General features: G+C 46.0%; 1 protein-coding gene and 1 long non-coding RNA gene across 4 annotated transcripts in view; one reads left to right on the plus strand and one right to left on the minus strand.

The window, feature by feature from the left end:
- GLRA1 (glycine receptor alpha 1) overlaps nt 1–12,315 on the minus strand; it is a 47,909-nt gene extending 35,594 nt beyond the window's left edge. For both annotated transcript variants that reach the window (XM_021277326.4, XM_072023420.1), the window contains exon 1: nt 11,342–12,315. In XM_021277326.4, the coding sequence (XP_021133001.3) occupies nt 11,342–11,397 (56 nt within the window). In that variant the 5' untranslated portion in view covers nt 11,398–12,315. The remainder of the gene's footprint in view (nt 1–11,341) is intronic.
- Nucleotides 1–13,981, plus strand: part of LOC110353906 (uncharacterized) — a 151,533-nt gene that overhangs the window by 12,640 nt on the left and 124,912 nt on the right. The window lies entirely within an intron of this gene.

Here is a 13,981-nt window from a genome sequence, read left to right on the forward strand (position 1 = left end):
TTCTCTCCTGGTTTTAATTGCAGCAGCAGTAATTGCTTTGCAGGGCAATTTCCCTCTCTGCTTGAATTGCTGCTACACCTCGGCACGGTCCCTGCGCCACGGCTGACAAAGCTGGTGTGAGACACGAGCAGGCTGCACCCTACTACCCCAGGGAGCAAAGGGGTGTGTGTGGGGGGGAAGTACACTGCTGATGGTTTGGATGCATTTTGCCTTTACAAGGAAACTTGGGCAGCCCTGGAACTGCAAGGTGCTCGGATGGAGTGCTGCGGGGAGGCCGGCAACCTCCCTGCCTGCAGCATGGGCCAGGGGTTCGGGACTTTTATTGACTCCAGCAGGCTCTGACAGGAGCCACGCTCACAAAGAGACCATCAGCCGTTCGGGCAGAGGGAAGCACCGTGTTGTCCATGATTAACTAGCGAGAGCTGCGGTACCCATGGCAACTCTCCCGCAGGAAGGGGCTGTGGGGGAATGCGCCGAGGCCAGACGTGAGCGTGGCCACCAGTGCTCCCAGTCCTGATCCCTGCTCTGCTCTCCCCAGTTCTCCCCCAGCAGAGACTGGAGCCCAGCATGGCCCAGCTCCTGTTCAGCCTGACTGCGGGGCTGCCTGTCTCCATCTTGTCCTCAGCAGCCAGAGAGAGGATGGACAGACGGACAGACAGATGAGAGCTTTCCCTGTAAGGAGGGACAGGGACAGCCCCAAACCCTGCAGCGAGCCTGCTGCTCCTGACTGCACGTCAGCATGTTATCTGGAGGGGAATGCTGCCAGGCGCTGGCCTGGGGATGCTTGGCAGAGACTGCAAGCAGACTTTTTTTTAAAAATAATTAGATTTACTATCAAAATGAATAGCACAATCAATATTGATATACAATTCAATTAAAAAGGATGAAACTTATTTTCTGCGTGTTTTTCTCTGTCACGTTGTCCCTGGATTCCTGGCCTGCAGCAGTAGAAGTGGCCAGGAGGGATGAAGAGAGGGGGCCAGAAAGGGGTGCTGCATTTCTGGCCTGGCCTGGTGCAGAGCAGGGCTTCCAAGCAGTACGGGTGTGCTGGTTGCATGCTCGTGTTCAGCTGCAGGAGGTTACACCACGCAGTGTGGATGTGGGCTACAGGCATGAATTTGTGGAGTTAATTTTCTTGGGGGAGGAATTGCAACTTGCTTGGGTTTTGGCTTAGGGTTTTTCGTTGTGGTGTTTCTCATCTGAGAGCCTGTGCAATGGAGGCATGGAGCAGACTTTTTGGACCTTGGGAAAGGATAGGGAGATAGCTGTGTACAGCAAGGCTGGTGAGATGTGGAATTGGAGAACATCTGAGAAAGGAGTTTTCACCCTGAGAAAGAACTGGACAGCAAGTTATGCAGTGATCTACTCGGTTATTCTTATTGTTTTATTGCTATTACTCACAGGGGTGAAGAGAGGGGCAGGAAGGAAAAAGGAAGCTTGTAAATGTAAATACTGCTGTCTCTGGCCTGGGTGGTTGCGCTCAGTTGCTGTGAGCTGCTTAAACCAGTTCTAGCTCTTGCACCAGCAGTAACTGCATTGCAGTAGCCACAGGATGTAATCAGTTAAAGTTTTGAGAGCATTTGGGGATCCTTTGGGTTAAAGGTCCCACACACCATTTTCCAGCCCCAGGGACCAGCAGTACAGCAGGAGGGGAGCTGGGAGGCACTTTTCCACAGCCCAAGTGGAATTAACCCTCTGCGATCATTCCCGGCCCAGGGGAGCTGCCACAACTTTGCTGGAGTAAGAAAATCTTTTCAGACTGCAGCATTCAGATGTCTCCATATTCCACTGCTACGTTCCTGCAGCCCATGGCTCCTACCCCATATGGCAAAGCATCCTGTCTGGAGCTATAAAGCATCCCAATTACACTGATTAACTCCGTGGAAAGACACCAGCACTCGGAACAATTGCTGACTCTGCCTGGACAGAGCACTACAGAAATAATAAATGACTGGGCAACCGGCTAGGGGGCAAAAGAAATCTGCACTGTGTGTAGCTGGGATGGGGGGAGCCTAGGGAGGTCAAGAAATTGCAGGGGAATGATGCTTGGGTGCATGCACAGTCCCTGCTCTTCCCAGCACCATTGTTCAAACCCTCTCCCACTGTCAGGCATCCCTCCTGCCCTCGCTGTGCCTCTTGCAGTGTCACCGCTCTCCCTGCTGCCTCCTGCCTTCCAGATGAGCCCCAGTGAGCCAGAGGGAAGGTTTATTCCAGCCTTTGACTTCTTTGGGTTTGTTACAGATAAGCTTGGCTGATATTTCAAGCTTAAGCCCATTTGGTTCTTTATACTACTTAGTGAAGGTGCTTTTTGTCTCTCCCTCTCTCCACCCAAAGAAATGTGTTAAATTCAGAGTTTTTAAGCTAGAATTCTTTCTGATTACATTCTTGACTAAACCTTCCTCCAAAGGAGGCTTCAGCTCTTAGAGCACACGTAGTGACTTCGTGGAGATCTATAATCCTAAGCCATTGAGACAGGTTTGAAACCATAACTCATGAACAGGGGAGAATCACAAGTCAATGCCCAGTTTTTAACCATTTGTGAAGTAAATCCAGCAAACGCCAGCATTGAATCTTACATGTGCATATACCAAAGGGTTTAAAGAAAGACACAATTGTATTGTTATGAGAAAAACAAATGGAAAAAAGACCTTGTGAAGACAAACGCTTGTCTAGCTTCACGCATGCTGAATATTCCCTTTAAAGTCAAGGGGAGTAGGCAGATGTTTAAAGTTATGCATAAAGCACCTTCCCGAACGTGGCAAATAAAGGGGGAAAATGTCTTTACGAGACAAGGCTTCATATTTTATGTAATAATATTCTCTTCGTTGATGTGTTCTTGATTTAGCATTTGCATGGAGAGCTGTGGTGGGAACCTCTATTGACGTCAGAAGGTTTTAGATCACAGCCCAGACAAGTGTCAGAGAATTACGAGAAATCGCGGGTGCTCTTCTATCTATAGCTCTGCAGTCATGCCAGCAGCCACGTTTTCATCAGTTCAAATAGTTTGCCATGGCAGCTTTTTAAAAATTAGTTTTAGTTTAAGAATTTATGCTGCTTTTTAAGAATGAGTAAGGATATTGCAAGTGCTTCCTTTCTTTTTTTGATGAATCAGGTGGTTTGAATAGAATTCCGTTAGAATGGATTTAATGTCCATCGCTGAGTGGTGGTGGCTTCTATTTTCTGAAACTGTGCTACAGATCTTTTGCTAAGGGAACCTGAGCTAGCACACAACCCACCTAGAAAATTGTGGGCCCCATTGTAAAGCTGGGGTTCTCTGACGTGCATATCTTATATTGTGTAAAATGAGTGGTAAGAGAACTTTTGTTGTTTTCTGATAGAGCTATTGTTGTGTCCAACAGCATTGCAGGCAAAGTGCAGTTTAATTGGCATAGGTCTGGGTACACAAACATGAGGCCTCACAAAGGCAGCAGGAGGTGAGTGTTCCCTGTGAGCTGTCTTTGATTTCTGGTGTTACTTATCAGCTTATTCATGAGCAATAAAGAGATGTAACTTTCAGAATAAATGGCTAAGCTCTGGCATCCCTGCTGAGGGCAGCTCTTCTCCTCCCTGCCTGCTGTCCTCTGACTCTGGTCTCCTCAGTTCCCTGACAAAAAAAAAAGATTTTCAGTCCTGGAAGTGCTGCTGGGCCCTCACTGATGTGGGAGAGCAAGCTGGGTCTGACAGGGCTTTGCTTTGTCAGCCACACTGACGGCAGGTGATTTCTGAACCCCCAGCCTTGTGTCAGGGCATAATAGCTGGGGCTGGGAGCTGGAGGATGCTTGTGATTCTCAGGCGCATAGGGCAGCAGGAGGGGTGGGATGCTTGCATTAGAGTTTGGGGATCAGATCTTGGGAGCTCTGGTGCAAGAAAACAATCTCTGTGTTTGTGATGGGGGTATTTTGGGAACAGTTGCCCTGCTCAGCAGCACTTCCAGCAGGTAAAGGCAGTAGGAATGACCAGAGAGACAAGATTGTAAAGATATCACGTGAAAAGTCCCTTTCTTGTCCACAGCCTGTCTTTGCAGTTGTTAGGAGATAAGAAAAGGCTGCCTCACCCAGGAATTCAGAGCGTCTTGCCTTCCTGCTCATACCTGCAGTAACGCCTGTGTTGCACGGCTCCTGCTGTAACAGGGGACCCCACTTATTCTGTGTAGGGGTTCTTGGCACCAACATGGATGCTTGGAGCTAAGGATTTGTTTAAGAGTGCTGATAACAGCTGATCCTTATGTGGTTTTGGGTTTATACCCCCTCTGTAAGTGAAGAGAGGAGGTGCCTGTGCTCCCCGGGGCTTTGCACAAAGCATCTTTTTACTCACATCATCCAAAATGAAAGAACAAACCAAAATCCAAAGGAAAACAGGTAAAGGTGACAAGTGATGGGTTTTGTTGGCTTTCCTGCATGGTTCCTGGCTCACTGTGTTTTGCTGCTGACAGATGCGATAGCGATCCGATCCACCACTGATCACAGCCGCTGTCTGTTGATTCGTGTGCTTGCTTGCTCCGATCTCACCTGGGCTGGGGGTCAGGATCCACAGCCTGGGCTGGGGTCGGAGGGGCAGGAATCGCTTTGGGGTAGGCGCGGGGAGAGCTGCAGGCAGCAGCTTTCGTCTGCCGGCGGCGCGTGTGATGATTGATGGCACTGCAAGCCCTGCTGCTCCGTGCATGCGGCACTCCTCATCCTGGCAGCCTCTTGGCAGGCTTTCCCCCTTTTTAACCCACCCCACAATGAGCTGCTGATAAAAACAACAGAGTTCCCCGTCTGCTAAGGCATTTCTTTTTTTTCTTTTTCCCCCCACTAGTGGGCTGTGAGCCACAGTGGCAAGATGAAGAGGGAGAAATCAAAAGGAAAGCAGGTGCAAAAGTGTGTTGGTTTTGTTTCCTCCCCGCCCTCTCAAAATCCAAATTTCATGAGGGTTTGGTAAATTAAGATTTCTCCTGTTTTTCTCAGCTGGCACTTAAATCCAGCAGAGATGTATTTACAGGATGCCAACTGTGTCTATGTACCAGCCAGATGTGTTGCAGTCCCCAGATCAGCAGCTTACCATGGTGCATTATATGGATGAAATAATTGTCTGCATAATGGGGTGTGCTCAGCGCGTGTAAATGACGGGTGCATCTGTCTCCATCTATTTCTGTTCTCTGCAAGCCTTCTCTAGGCTTTGGCCCTACAGAGGGGCACAAAAGCCACATTTGTTTCTTGGTTTTCTGAGCATTGGTCTCCTGAAGGATCCGCAGAGATTTAGCAGCACCTCGGAGGTGTGTACCCGATCAGTAACACCACAAGGATCAAAGGATGCCGACCTCTGGGACCAGATCAGCCAGAGCAAACCGGCAGCTTTCCAAGAGGTTAAGGGGACTCTGTTATTTTGCACCAAGCAGTCAGCAGGTCTGAGAGATACCAATGTAAACCTCCTTCCCTCAAGGGAAATGTCCTCTGTTGTCTGGCTTGTAAATACAAATGTAAATTGTTCTGGGTAATTTATGGGAAAGGAGAGGGAAAGAGATGAGAAGTGAATTTTTTTTTGCTCCTTTAAGAACTGACCTGCTGAATTAGCAATACTTTATTAAGTTGAGTCAAATGCAAAAGTTGCTGTTTTCTGGGCTGTGCATGTGTCTAGAAGGCAGCAGCCAGACAGCCTGGTGATGAGGTGTCTGCTCGTGGCTGCTACCGGTCGCTCCAGTGCCTAATGTCAGAGCAGCAGGAAGAATTCCTGCCTCTCGCTGCTTCCTTTATGCTCCATTTATCCCAAGACCCTGGTGTTAGCAGCTTCCCCCTTCCCTGCAAACTGAACTTTTTAAAGTATTTGAACTGATTTTTTTTTTTGTCAAAGCTGGTGAATCAAACCATGATGGGGAGGATTTGCTGGAATTATTTTTTTGGTAGTTTATGACAAAACGTGATAAGCCATTTTTCTTGAAAGGTGCAGGATGCAGAAGTGTAACCACACTTGATAAGAATAGAAATCATTCCACCTTTGCTGATAGGTAAAGATCAATAGAAAGTATGCGAGGTAACAATAGGCAATCAAAAGGGTAATTTACTGGAATTAGTGAAACCCTGATTTAACATGCCACAACAGTGAGAGCAGATACAGACAAAATAAGCTGATGGTGCCTTTTGATTTCTGTCTTAGTACTAGTCACTCTGGGGCATTCTCAGGGAAGCTCTAGAGTTGCAGAAAATGAGTGAGCAGAACTCCATCAATAGGTTTAAATGATTTGACATATTTAGATGTTGTGCTTTTGATTTAGATGTTGTGATTTTAAAGCAGGATTCCTTTCTCTAAACCCTTGTCTTTCATCAGCAACTAAATAGCAATTACATTCATTAGGTGGTCAGACGTCTTGTTCCTAAGACTGAAATTTGGAGAGCCCTTTTCACCTGCATGCTAGGATGAAATGAGAACAGACTTCTCTGCTGGTTTTCTATCACAGATGAATGATCTTTGGTCACCACTGGGATAATGAAGTAATTTAATTCTGGACATTGATTAACATCCTCATTCAGACAGTGGGATCATTTTCTACCCAGGTCATCTCATGGGGATGTGTTGGCTTATGAAATTTATGTCACCAAGGGAAGTGTTTGCCTAAGAACAGGAGAACTGCAGTGTGCTGCTGCTTACAAGTGCTTTCCTCCTTAATGTGGGTCACTTGGTGGGTAGCAGAATGAACTTCAGTCTTTATTCTCTGCTGTTAAATCTGAAACACTTAAAACAGAGACAGAGGCCCTTTGCTGACTTGCTCCATGCAAAAAAGGCGTCTCCAATACCCTCTTGAGAGGAGTAAGGGGGAGATGACCAAATTCACGTGCCTGAAGTCTCCTCCTTGAAAGAAGTCTTAGTAGAAAGCCCATATTATGCAGTGCCCCTGTATGTAGGGGCAGGATCCTACCACTCCTGTCACGTATTGGTCTCTTTCCAGAAGCAGCTCCCTTTGGGGATTTGAGGAGTAAATGTGTGTTCTGTCAGTGGGTCCTGCAGAAGAGGGTCATGTTCAGTGGGAGCAAAGGTGGACAGCCAGTCCACGTTACCTAAAATCTGCACAGCACCAGTGTATCACAGGTGTAGGCCACTTTGTTGGTGCATTCGAGACAGCTTTGTTGGTAATGTTTGTTATTCACCTCGCCTATCTATTGGTTTCCTGCTCCTTGCACCCAACAGAAAGGGGGAAAACGGTTTCAGTTCGGACAGGTGGAACCTTTCTTCTGTTCTGGCCTACACAGAGAGTAGGTCTGGGGTTGCTTAAGGCAGTTAATTAGAGATGAAGGTTAAGATTAGATTGCAAGTTAGAAGTGTTTTACTTACTTCACATTAATTTGTCTTAATTGCCTGAGATGTAAGTGAATTATTAAGGGTGGAAGGAAGTGTGTATAAAACTCCTGCAAAAGGCAGGGTCCCAAACACTTTGCACCTCTGGTGGGATGACAAATTAATCTATCTTTGTTGAATGATTTATAAGGGCTTCTAGCTAGAATTGTCTACCTCATCACATTTCCAAACCACAAATAGACAGCACTTTTAGCAGGGTCTCTAAATGGGCCTATCATAGGTTGCAGACCAAAGAAGCTAAAGAGTATCCTTAGAGCTGCCTAGTGCAAGGCTTTGCTAAATCATTTGTATTTCATGGAGGAGCTGACAGCCTCGGAGCAGAGGCACAACAGGTCATAAGGCACAACTTCTGCTAGATTTCAGTTATCACGAGTAAACCACTCTATCTGCTTAGAATATCTGCTACGTTGCTTAGCTTGTGACTCTAGAAGTCTCTGGTTAGTGTTTCACTCGCGAGTACCTCTGCAGTGCTGTTTAGCACTGCGGAGGTATAGCAGAGGGTTTGGAGATGCATATGCTTACTGTCCTTTTCCTTCCTCTGCCTTTTGTTTCTTTGTATTTTCAAGGGGCTGAAATCAGGAGCCCTCCAATCACCTATTTTACTTGAAAGTTTGTTTCATGAAAAAATGTCTTTTGCTTTAAGAAGCATCATAGTCACAATGGCATCTTATTTTTAAAATCTGGAATTGAAGAGCTGTTGTCTGTCTCTGACAGAATAGAAAAAAGCTGGTTAGTGCAATCCAGTAGGGTCTGAGGCTGGTAGCAACTTTCAGGCTGTGAACTGCTCAGAGCAGTAGCCTGGAATCTGACACATTCCTGCTCAGAAGGGGCCAACTCATCTTGATTAGGTGAAGGTCATACTGGTAATTCCTGACATACAGAAGTGTAATTAGGATAAGAATCAGACCCAGACCACTTCAAAGCCTCACAGGACAGTGTCCACTTGGGTAAAGTGCCAATTGTAAGCTATCTTTTATTTCCTAATGTGTACAGGGTGCGTTCCTACCCCCAGGCTTCCACAATGGTGTTTGCGGATCACTACAGCTATTAAAATGCACAACAAAAAGCTGAGGCAAGATCATCACAGAGCAGGGGCAGTGTTTTACTCTATATGAAGGAATTCAAAACTGAGCTGGGGGGGGGGGGGATATGAACATGCAGTTAGGCTTTGGGAGAACATTTATCTGTGTCTCCGTGGATAATAAGCAAGGCATATGGAAGACCTTGTGTAAATATTGTCCAATCATTATAATTTTCAAGAAATACCATTTTTCTTGACAGAGATGGTTAAGGAAGGATTACCCAAGCAGCCTGGCTGTTAGAAGACCCCTTTCACCTCCCCACCCCAACCCAGTTTCCATCCCCACCTCTACCCAGGTTCTCAGTAAATGTCTTAGTCACAGTGAAGTGACTGCAGTCCGTGAAGGCAGGTAGCAAAAAGGGAAATGCCTTTTCCAGAAAGAAAAGGCATGTCAGAATAAGCTGCTTATGGCAAATTCCTTCTAAAGCATCCCAACTGTAACAGAAACAAATATTATATTGGCAATACCATAATGTTTGTGTTCACACACCAGCTGTTACTCTTTCCCACAGGGTCTTATTTTTTAAAAGGCTGGTTAAGGACGTTTTTCTTAACCAACAGATCTAGTCTTACTTTCATGTTGACTATACCAGATTTTCCTTTAAGACTTTGGATTTTTCTTTTATTATTTTTTTGCAGTGTACGTGCTAACATAGATTCACTTTCCAGAATATTTTAAACAGGCTGAAAATGAAGTGTGGTACACCCTGTAATTTGAGGCAATGTATACTTCTATTATGGATTATTGGATTATCAGCTTGAGTTTTTTTCAACGTTATGCATGACTGAGTGCTTGAGTAATTGGCATGCTAAGTTTATGAATGACTGTTAATGAATAAACTTTTCTTACTGAAACTGAAATAGCGAAGCTATTCCTGGACTAGAAAGGCTGGTAGATTTTTGGCTTGCAGTAAATTGAAGGCATAACATGAAGAGGGGGGAAGAAAAGAAAAACATTGCTCAGAGTCAGTTCTGAGCAGGAATTGCTGAACTGTTTCTTGTTTGGAAAATGATAGCTGTACAGAGAATAACTTGGTTTCAACATCTCCCTGCAACTGAATTAAAACACTTTCAAATTTTCTTAAATATTAATTTCAGGCAAACTAGACTTTTTGTATGCAATATGACGTAGTCAAATATAGCACATGTATGTATGCATATATGTAACTTATAACACTGTAAACATTTACACTAGAACATGAAGGGACTGTTTTACCAAGGCTCTGAATGCCTCAGACTTTAACTGATGTGCTGAGAATCTGTAAGTGCTCACATGTGTTGTACAATGCATAACAGTGTGCTTCATAAAACAGGATTGACAAGACAAATGTGTACCAATTTCACTTGTGCAGGTGGTTCAGAGGAGAGCCTGTCAGGTGCATTAATACTATGGCCATAGGAAGCTCATGCCTGGGAATGCACTCTTCCTCCCACCCCTCCCTGCTTCCCTCCTTTTGTCCTCTAGCTTTTCTAGAGAGTATTTGAGTTGTTTAACCTTGCTTTTTATTTGCTTTAATGTTGTTTGTTATACTAGAGGTTTTATTGTGTGTAGATATGCTTCTTTTTAGTCTACCCTACTATATTGTGTAGTTCTGCCTGAATGAGACAAGGAAGGATGGCTCTGAAATACTGAGTGTTGTAAATTGCCTTTCAGATATTAGTTATTTCTAGAAGTTCTTTCTTGGTTTACCAAACAGATAAACCTTGTTAAGTGCTTTGAGGTCATGCTGTCTTTGTTTTTCTGTGGAACTGCAAGAAAAGTGGAGATATCCTGATTTCTTTTTTATACCCAGAAAGACTTTAGTGTTCTTAAGGAAAAAGACTGCTAGCTAGTAGACAGCTCTGTCCAGTGTCAGCAGGTATGTTAAAGTGATTTGTAAAATAGGGGTATTACTCCAGTGATGTATATGTAAATAATGTCTGTCCTTTCATATTAAACTGCAATATGACATCTTCATGTAAAGCTTAAACTTTGTTAAAACCCAGAAATGTAGAAGAGTCATGCAACTGAAATGAAGTCTAAGACTGAAGAGGAGTTCAGGTCATGAAAGCTTTTTTTTTTTTTTTTCTTAATTGCATCTATCTGGCACCTATCACTTGATACAGCAGTCTGTGTTATTCATGCAGGTGGAGAAGAGCTGCTTCTTTCTATTTTCCTTTATTAAATAAACAAAACCAGGAATCATTTGTTCCATCTCTCCTTACACTGAAGAGTAAAACTGCTCTTTCTCTTACCTTAGCTCTTCATAAAAAAAAAAATAAAAAATTGAACACAACTAACAGAGTCAAACCACAGCTACTTGGTAACAGATATAATTGAAAAAGCTCACAATATGCCCCCTACCTTCCATTTAGATTCCACAAGGGAAGGATGTTGAAAACAATATGAAAGAAAAACAAAGTTAGGGAAGGAAGATGATTATTTCTTTGTGTTCAGTGGCTGTATGCATAGCAAGCTCTAGTGACAGCGTGAGCTCTCCTTGGAAAGGAAGCCCACAATTTCTCAAGATAACAGAGCTGAGCAGGGAAAGCCTCCTACAGAACTCACCTTAACCTGCAATCTTAGGACGGGGAGGGGGCGAATTGGGGATATTTACCCGGGCAAATTCAAGTGCAGCATTCCCAGCCGCCACTAGTTGTCACTTTGCAACCAGCCGGGGTCGGTGTTTTCAGCACTGCGGTTAGCGAGATTGCGGTGCTAATTAAACGGAGTAACTCCCAAAGCCGCGGAAAGTCCCGAGCCTGGGGCTGGGCGATAGCCAGTCTTGGGGAACCGAGCGAAGGCGAAAAAACAGCTCGAGAAGCCCGAGAACGGCGGAACGCCGTTGTCCTGGTGCTGGGGCAGCTCAGGGTTATGTGCTGCCCCGCTCGGGATGAGCACGGCAGCTCAACCCGTTGCTCACACGCTCATCCCGAAAAGCCGAACCTTACCTGAAGAAAACGATCGTCTCCCACACGTAGACTCCGAGCGCGTTGACGTTGCACATCTTTCCAGCTCTCGCCGCGTTGTTGTTGGTTGTTTGTTGTTGTGTTTAGTTCTTTTTTTTTTTTGTACTCCGCGAGGGGTGGGCCGGCGGGCTTGGCCAATAAAGTAACCCAGCACTTGGGGCGAATTGGCAGGGGAGGCGAACCTCCCTTTCTCGGGCTGGGGGGGAGCCGGGGGCGGCTCGGTTCAGCACGGCGGACAGCGCCAAGTGTTGGCCCGCTTCAGCACCACGGACAGCGCCCGGTTCAGCACCACGGACAGCTCCCGGGGGCTGGCGCGGTTCAGCACCACGGACAGCGCCCGGGGCTGGCCCCGCTCAGCACCGCGGACGGCGGCGGCTCGGCTCGGCTCGTCCCGCCTCTCCGCTGTGCCCCCACCACCGCCACTGCAGTGGTGCTCGGGGCCGGAGGAGCCGGGCTTCCCGCACCGCTCCCTCCCTTCAGCGGGATCCCGCTCCGGACATCAGGCTGGCGAGCGGGGCAGAGGCAGGGGGTGTCGGGTTGCCATCGGGGTGGTGGGGTTGGCTGGGAGGGGGGCGACCCTCGGCAAGCCGGGGTTTTAATCTCCGCCGCTAGCCGGGGTGTCTTCCTAATTACATCCACAGGAATTTCAGCGTGAAGCCGTGCTGCAGTCCCGGTTGTGTCGCTTTCCTGCTCGCCGTTTGGCTGCTGTTGATTCTGGCTTCCTGGGTTATTTTCCTCCCGAATAAGTTATTGCTGCTGCAGGGAAGGTGTCTCATTGCTCAGGGCTAGAGCGGAGGGGAACGAAGGGGAAGTTTCTTGGGAAGCACTCCCATCGCGCTTGGAAAGAAAGTGGCTCAGTGTCCTCCTAATGCATCTCATTTCCCCTCTGCCCTCTCCCCCTGCTAGGACTCACCAGATCTTGGGAGTTTCTTGCTGCATTAATTTACTAAACTAAAAAAAAAAAAAAAAAGGGGTGGTGGTGGAGAAGAGAGAGAGCAGAGGGGAGGGGGTAACTCAGCCTCTCCACCATCCCAAGGCCCTCCTCTTAGCAGTGCTCATTGGTCTCAGGGCTGAAAAAAATACTCTAGGATGTGGTTGGATAAACGCATATTGTTCAGCAGAGGCTGTTAACCTTTAAAGCGCTGATACGTTTTGTTTTATTTCAGCTTTTTTAACTCAAATCGCTGTCTTTTTAAGAACACTCTGAAATCGTCTCCCTTGACATGGCAAGCGTAACGTGCCTTAAGTCTCCATCTCGTGGAAGATCTGCTTGACTAGCATTTGCTATGTGTTGCTGTTGGCTTTTAAGAAGCATCTGTGTGTTGTTTCTCTCTTTTATTTTTTCCTCTTTTCCTTTCTCTCTATTTTTGCTTTTCTTTTTCCTTTTTCACCCATTTTGCAAAGAGGTTTGGCAAACACCAGAGCCACCAAGGCTGGGGCAGGTAAGGAGCATTTAGCAGTTTCCTATTGCAGCTCCAGGACCCTGTGCTCTGGCTGTGCTCACAGGGGGCTAAGCATGGTTGTTGGGGAGGGGGAGGAATGGGCTCCTTAGCCACTGTGCCAGCCAGCCACTCTGCTTTGCTTCTGAAAATTGAAGCAAAAACTTAACTATCATGAATCACCTAAAATTTTCTTTTAATTCTCTTCTGTCCTGGTGTAATGGGACATGTCTTCTTTAAGTTCAGTTTTGTTTACTTGTCCAGTGCTTTGTAAAACTCCCCACAGAACAGAAAGAGTCACTTTTAACCCCTTTTTAGCTGTTTTTTCTTTTCTTTTCTTTTTTTTTTTTTTTAAATCTGTTCAAAGAATCTTTCTATCTGTATACTGGGGGGAGTGACGGGAAGAAGGGGGGTGAAATGGAGTGCGTGCCTCACCAGTACTGCAGCCCCCCTGGGCTAGGAATTAGCCAAATATTTCTTCTTGCTTTGGGTTTTATCTCAAAGGACCTTGCTGTAATGCCAAAACTGACCTGATGTTTTTGATTTCCTGTTTTTATTTGTTTTAAACCAATATGTTTTTTTAGTCAAGCAGACAGAAATATCCTTTCAGTTGTCATTCAAAAGAAAAGAAGAAGAAAGACCTGCTTGGCTTCTATCCATTAAAGAGAAGGAGTTTAATCTGATTTACCCCAGCTACTGGGTCTCGGTGTCTAGCTAGATTAATAGCAAGCTCTGATTTCAGTTCATGGTGACTCCTGGGGACATGGTTCCATGCAGGGCATCCTCCCTGCTGCTTGCTGGCTCCTTGCTGTAATTCTTCTTCTGAAATTTGTCCTCACATGGATGAGCCTCTTGATGTTGTTCTTTTCCAGCCCCCAGTGAGCTGCCGGCCCAGAGGAGGAGCTCCAGACTGGGAGTGCTAATAGGACCCAAACAGCAGGAGGGGAATGGTGTTTCTCTGTATTTTTTATCAGGAAGCAGGTCCAAGGGCAGAAGGCAGAATCATCCCTTGGCGTTTGTAGTTTAAATCTAGAGGTTATTCAGCATTTAGAAATCAGCTCTGACAGATATGACCATCTCATGTGATTTCCCCCTTGGTTGTAAATTTGTTCATCTTTATACCAAAGGAATTCAGGCTTGCCTTCTTTTTTTCCCCACCACCTGCTCTCCTTGCGCTGCCTCA

Source organism: Anas platyrhynchos, chromosome 14 (assembly GCF_047663525.1).
Source record: "Anas platyrhynchos isolate ZD024472 breed Pekin duck chromosome 14, IASCAAS_PekinDuck_T2T, whole genome shotgun sequence".
In the NCBI taxonomy this organism is placed as follows: Eukaryota; Metazoa; Chordata; class Aves; order Anseriformes; family Anatidae; genus Anas; species Anas platyrhynchos.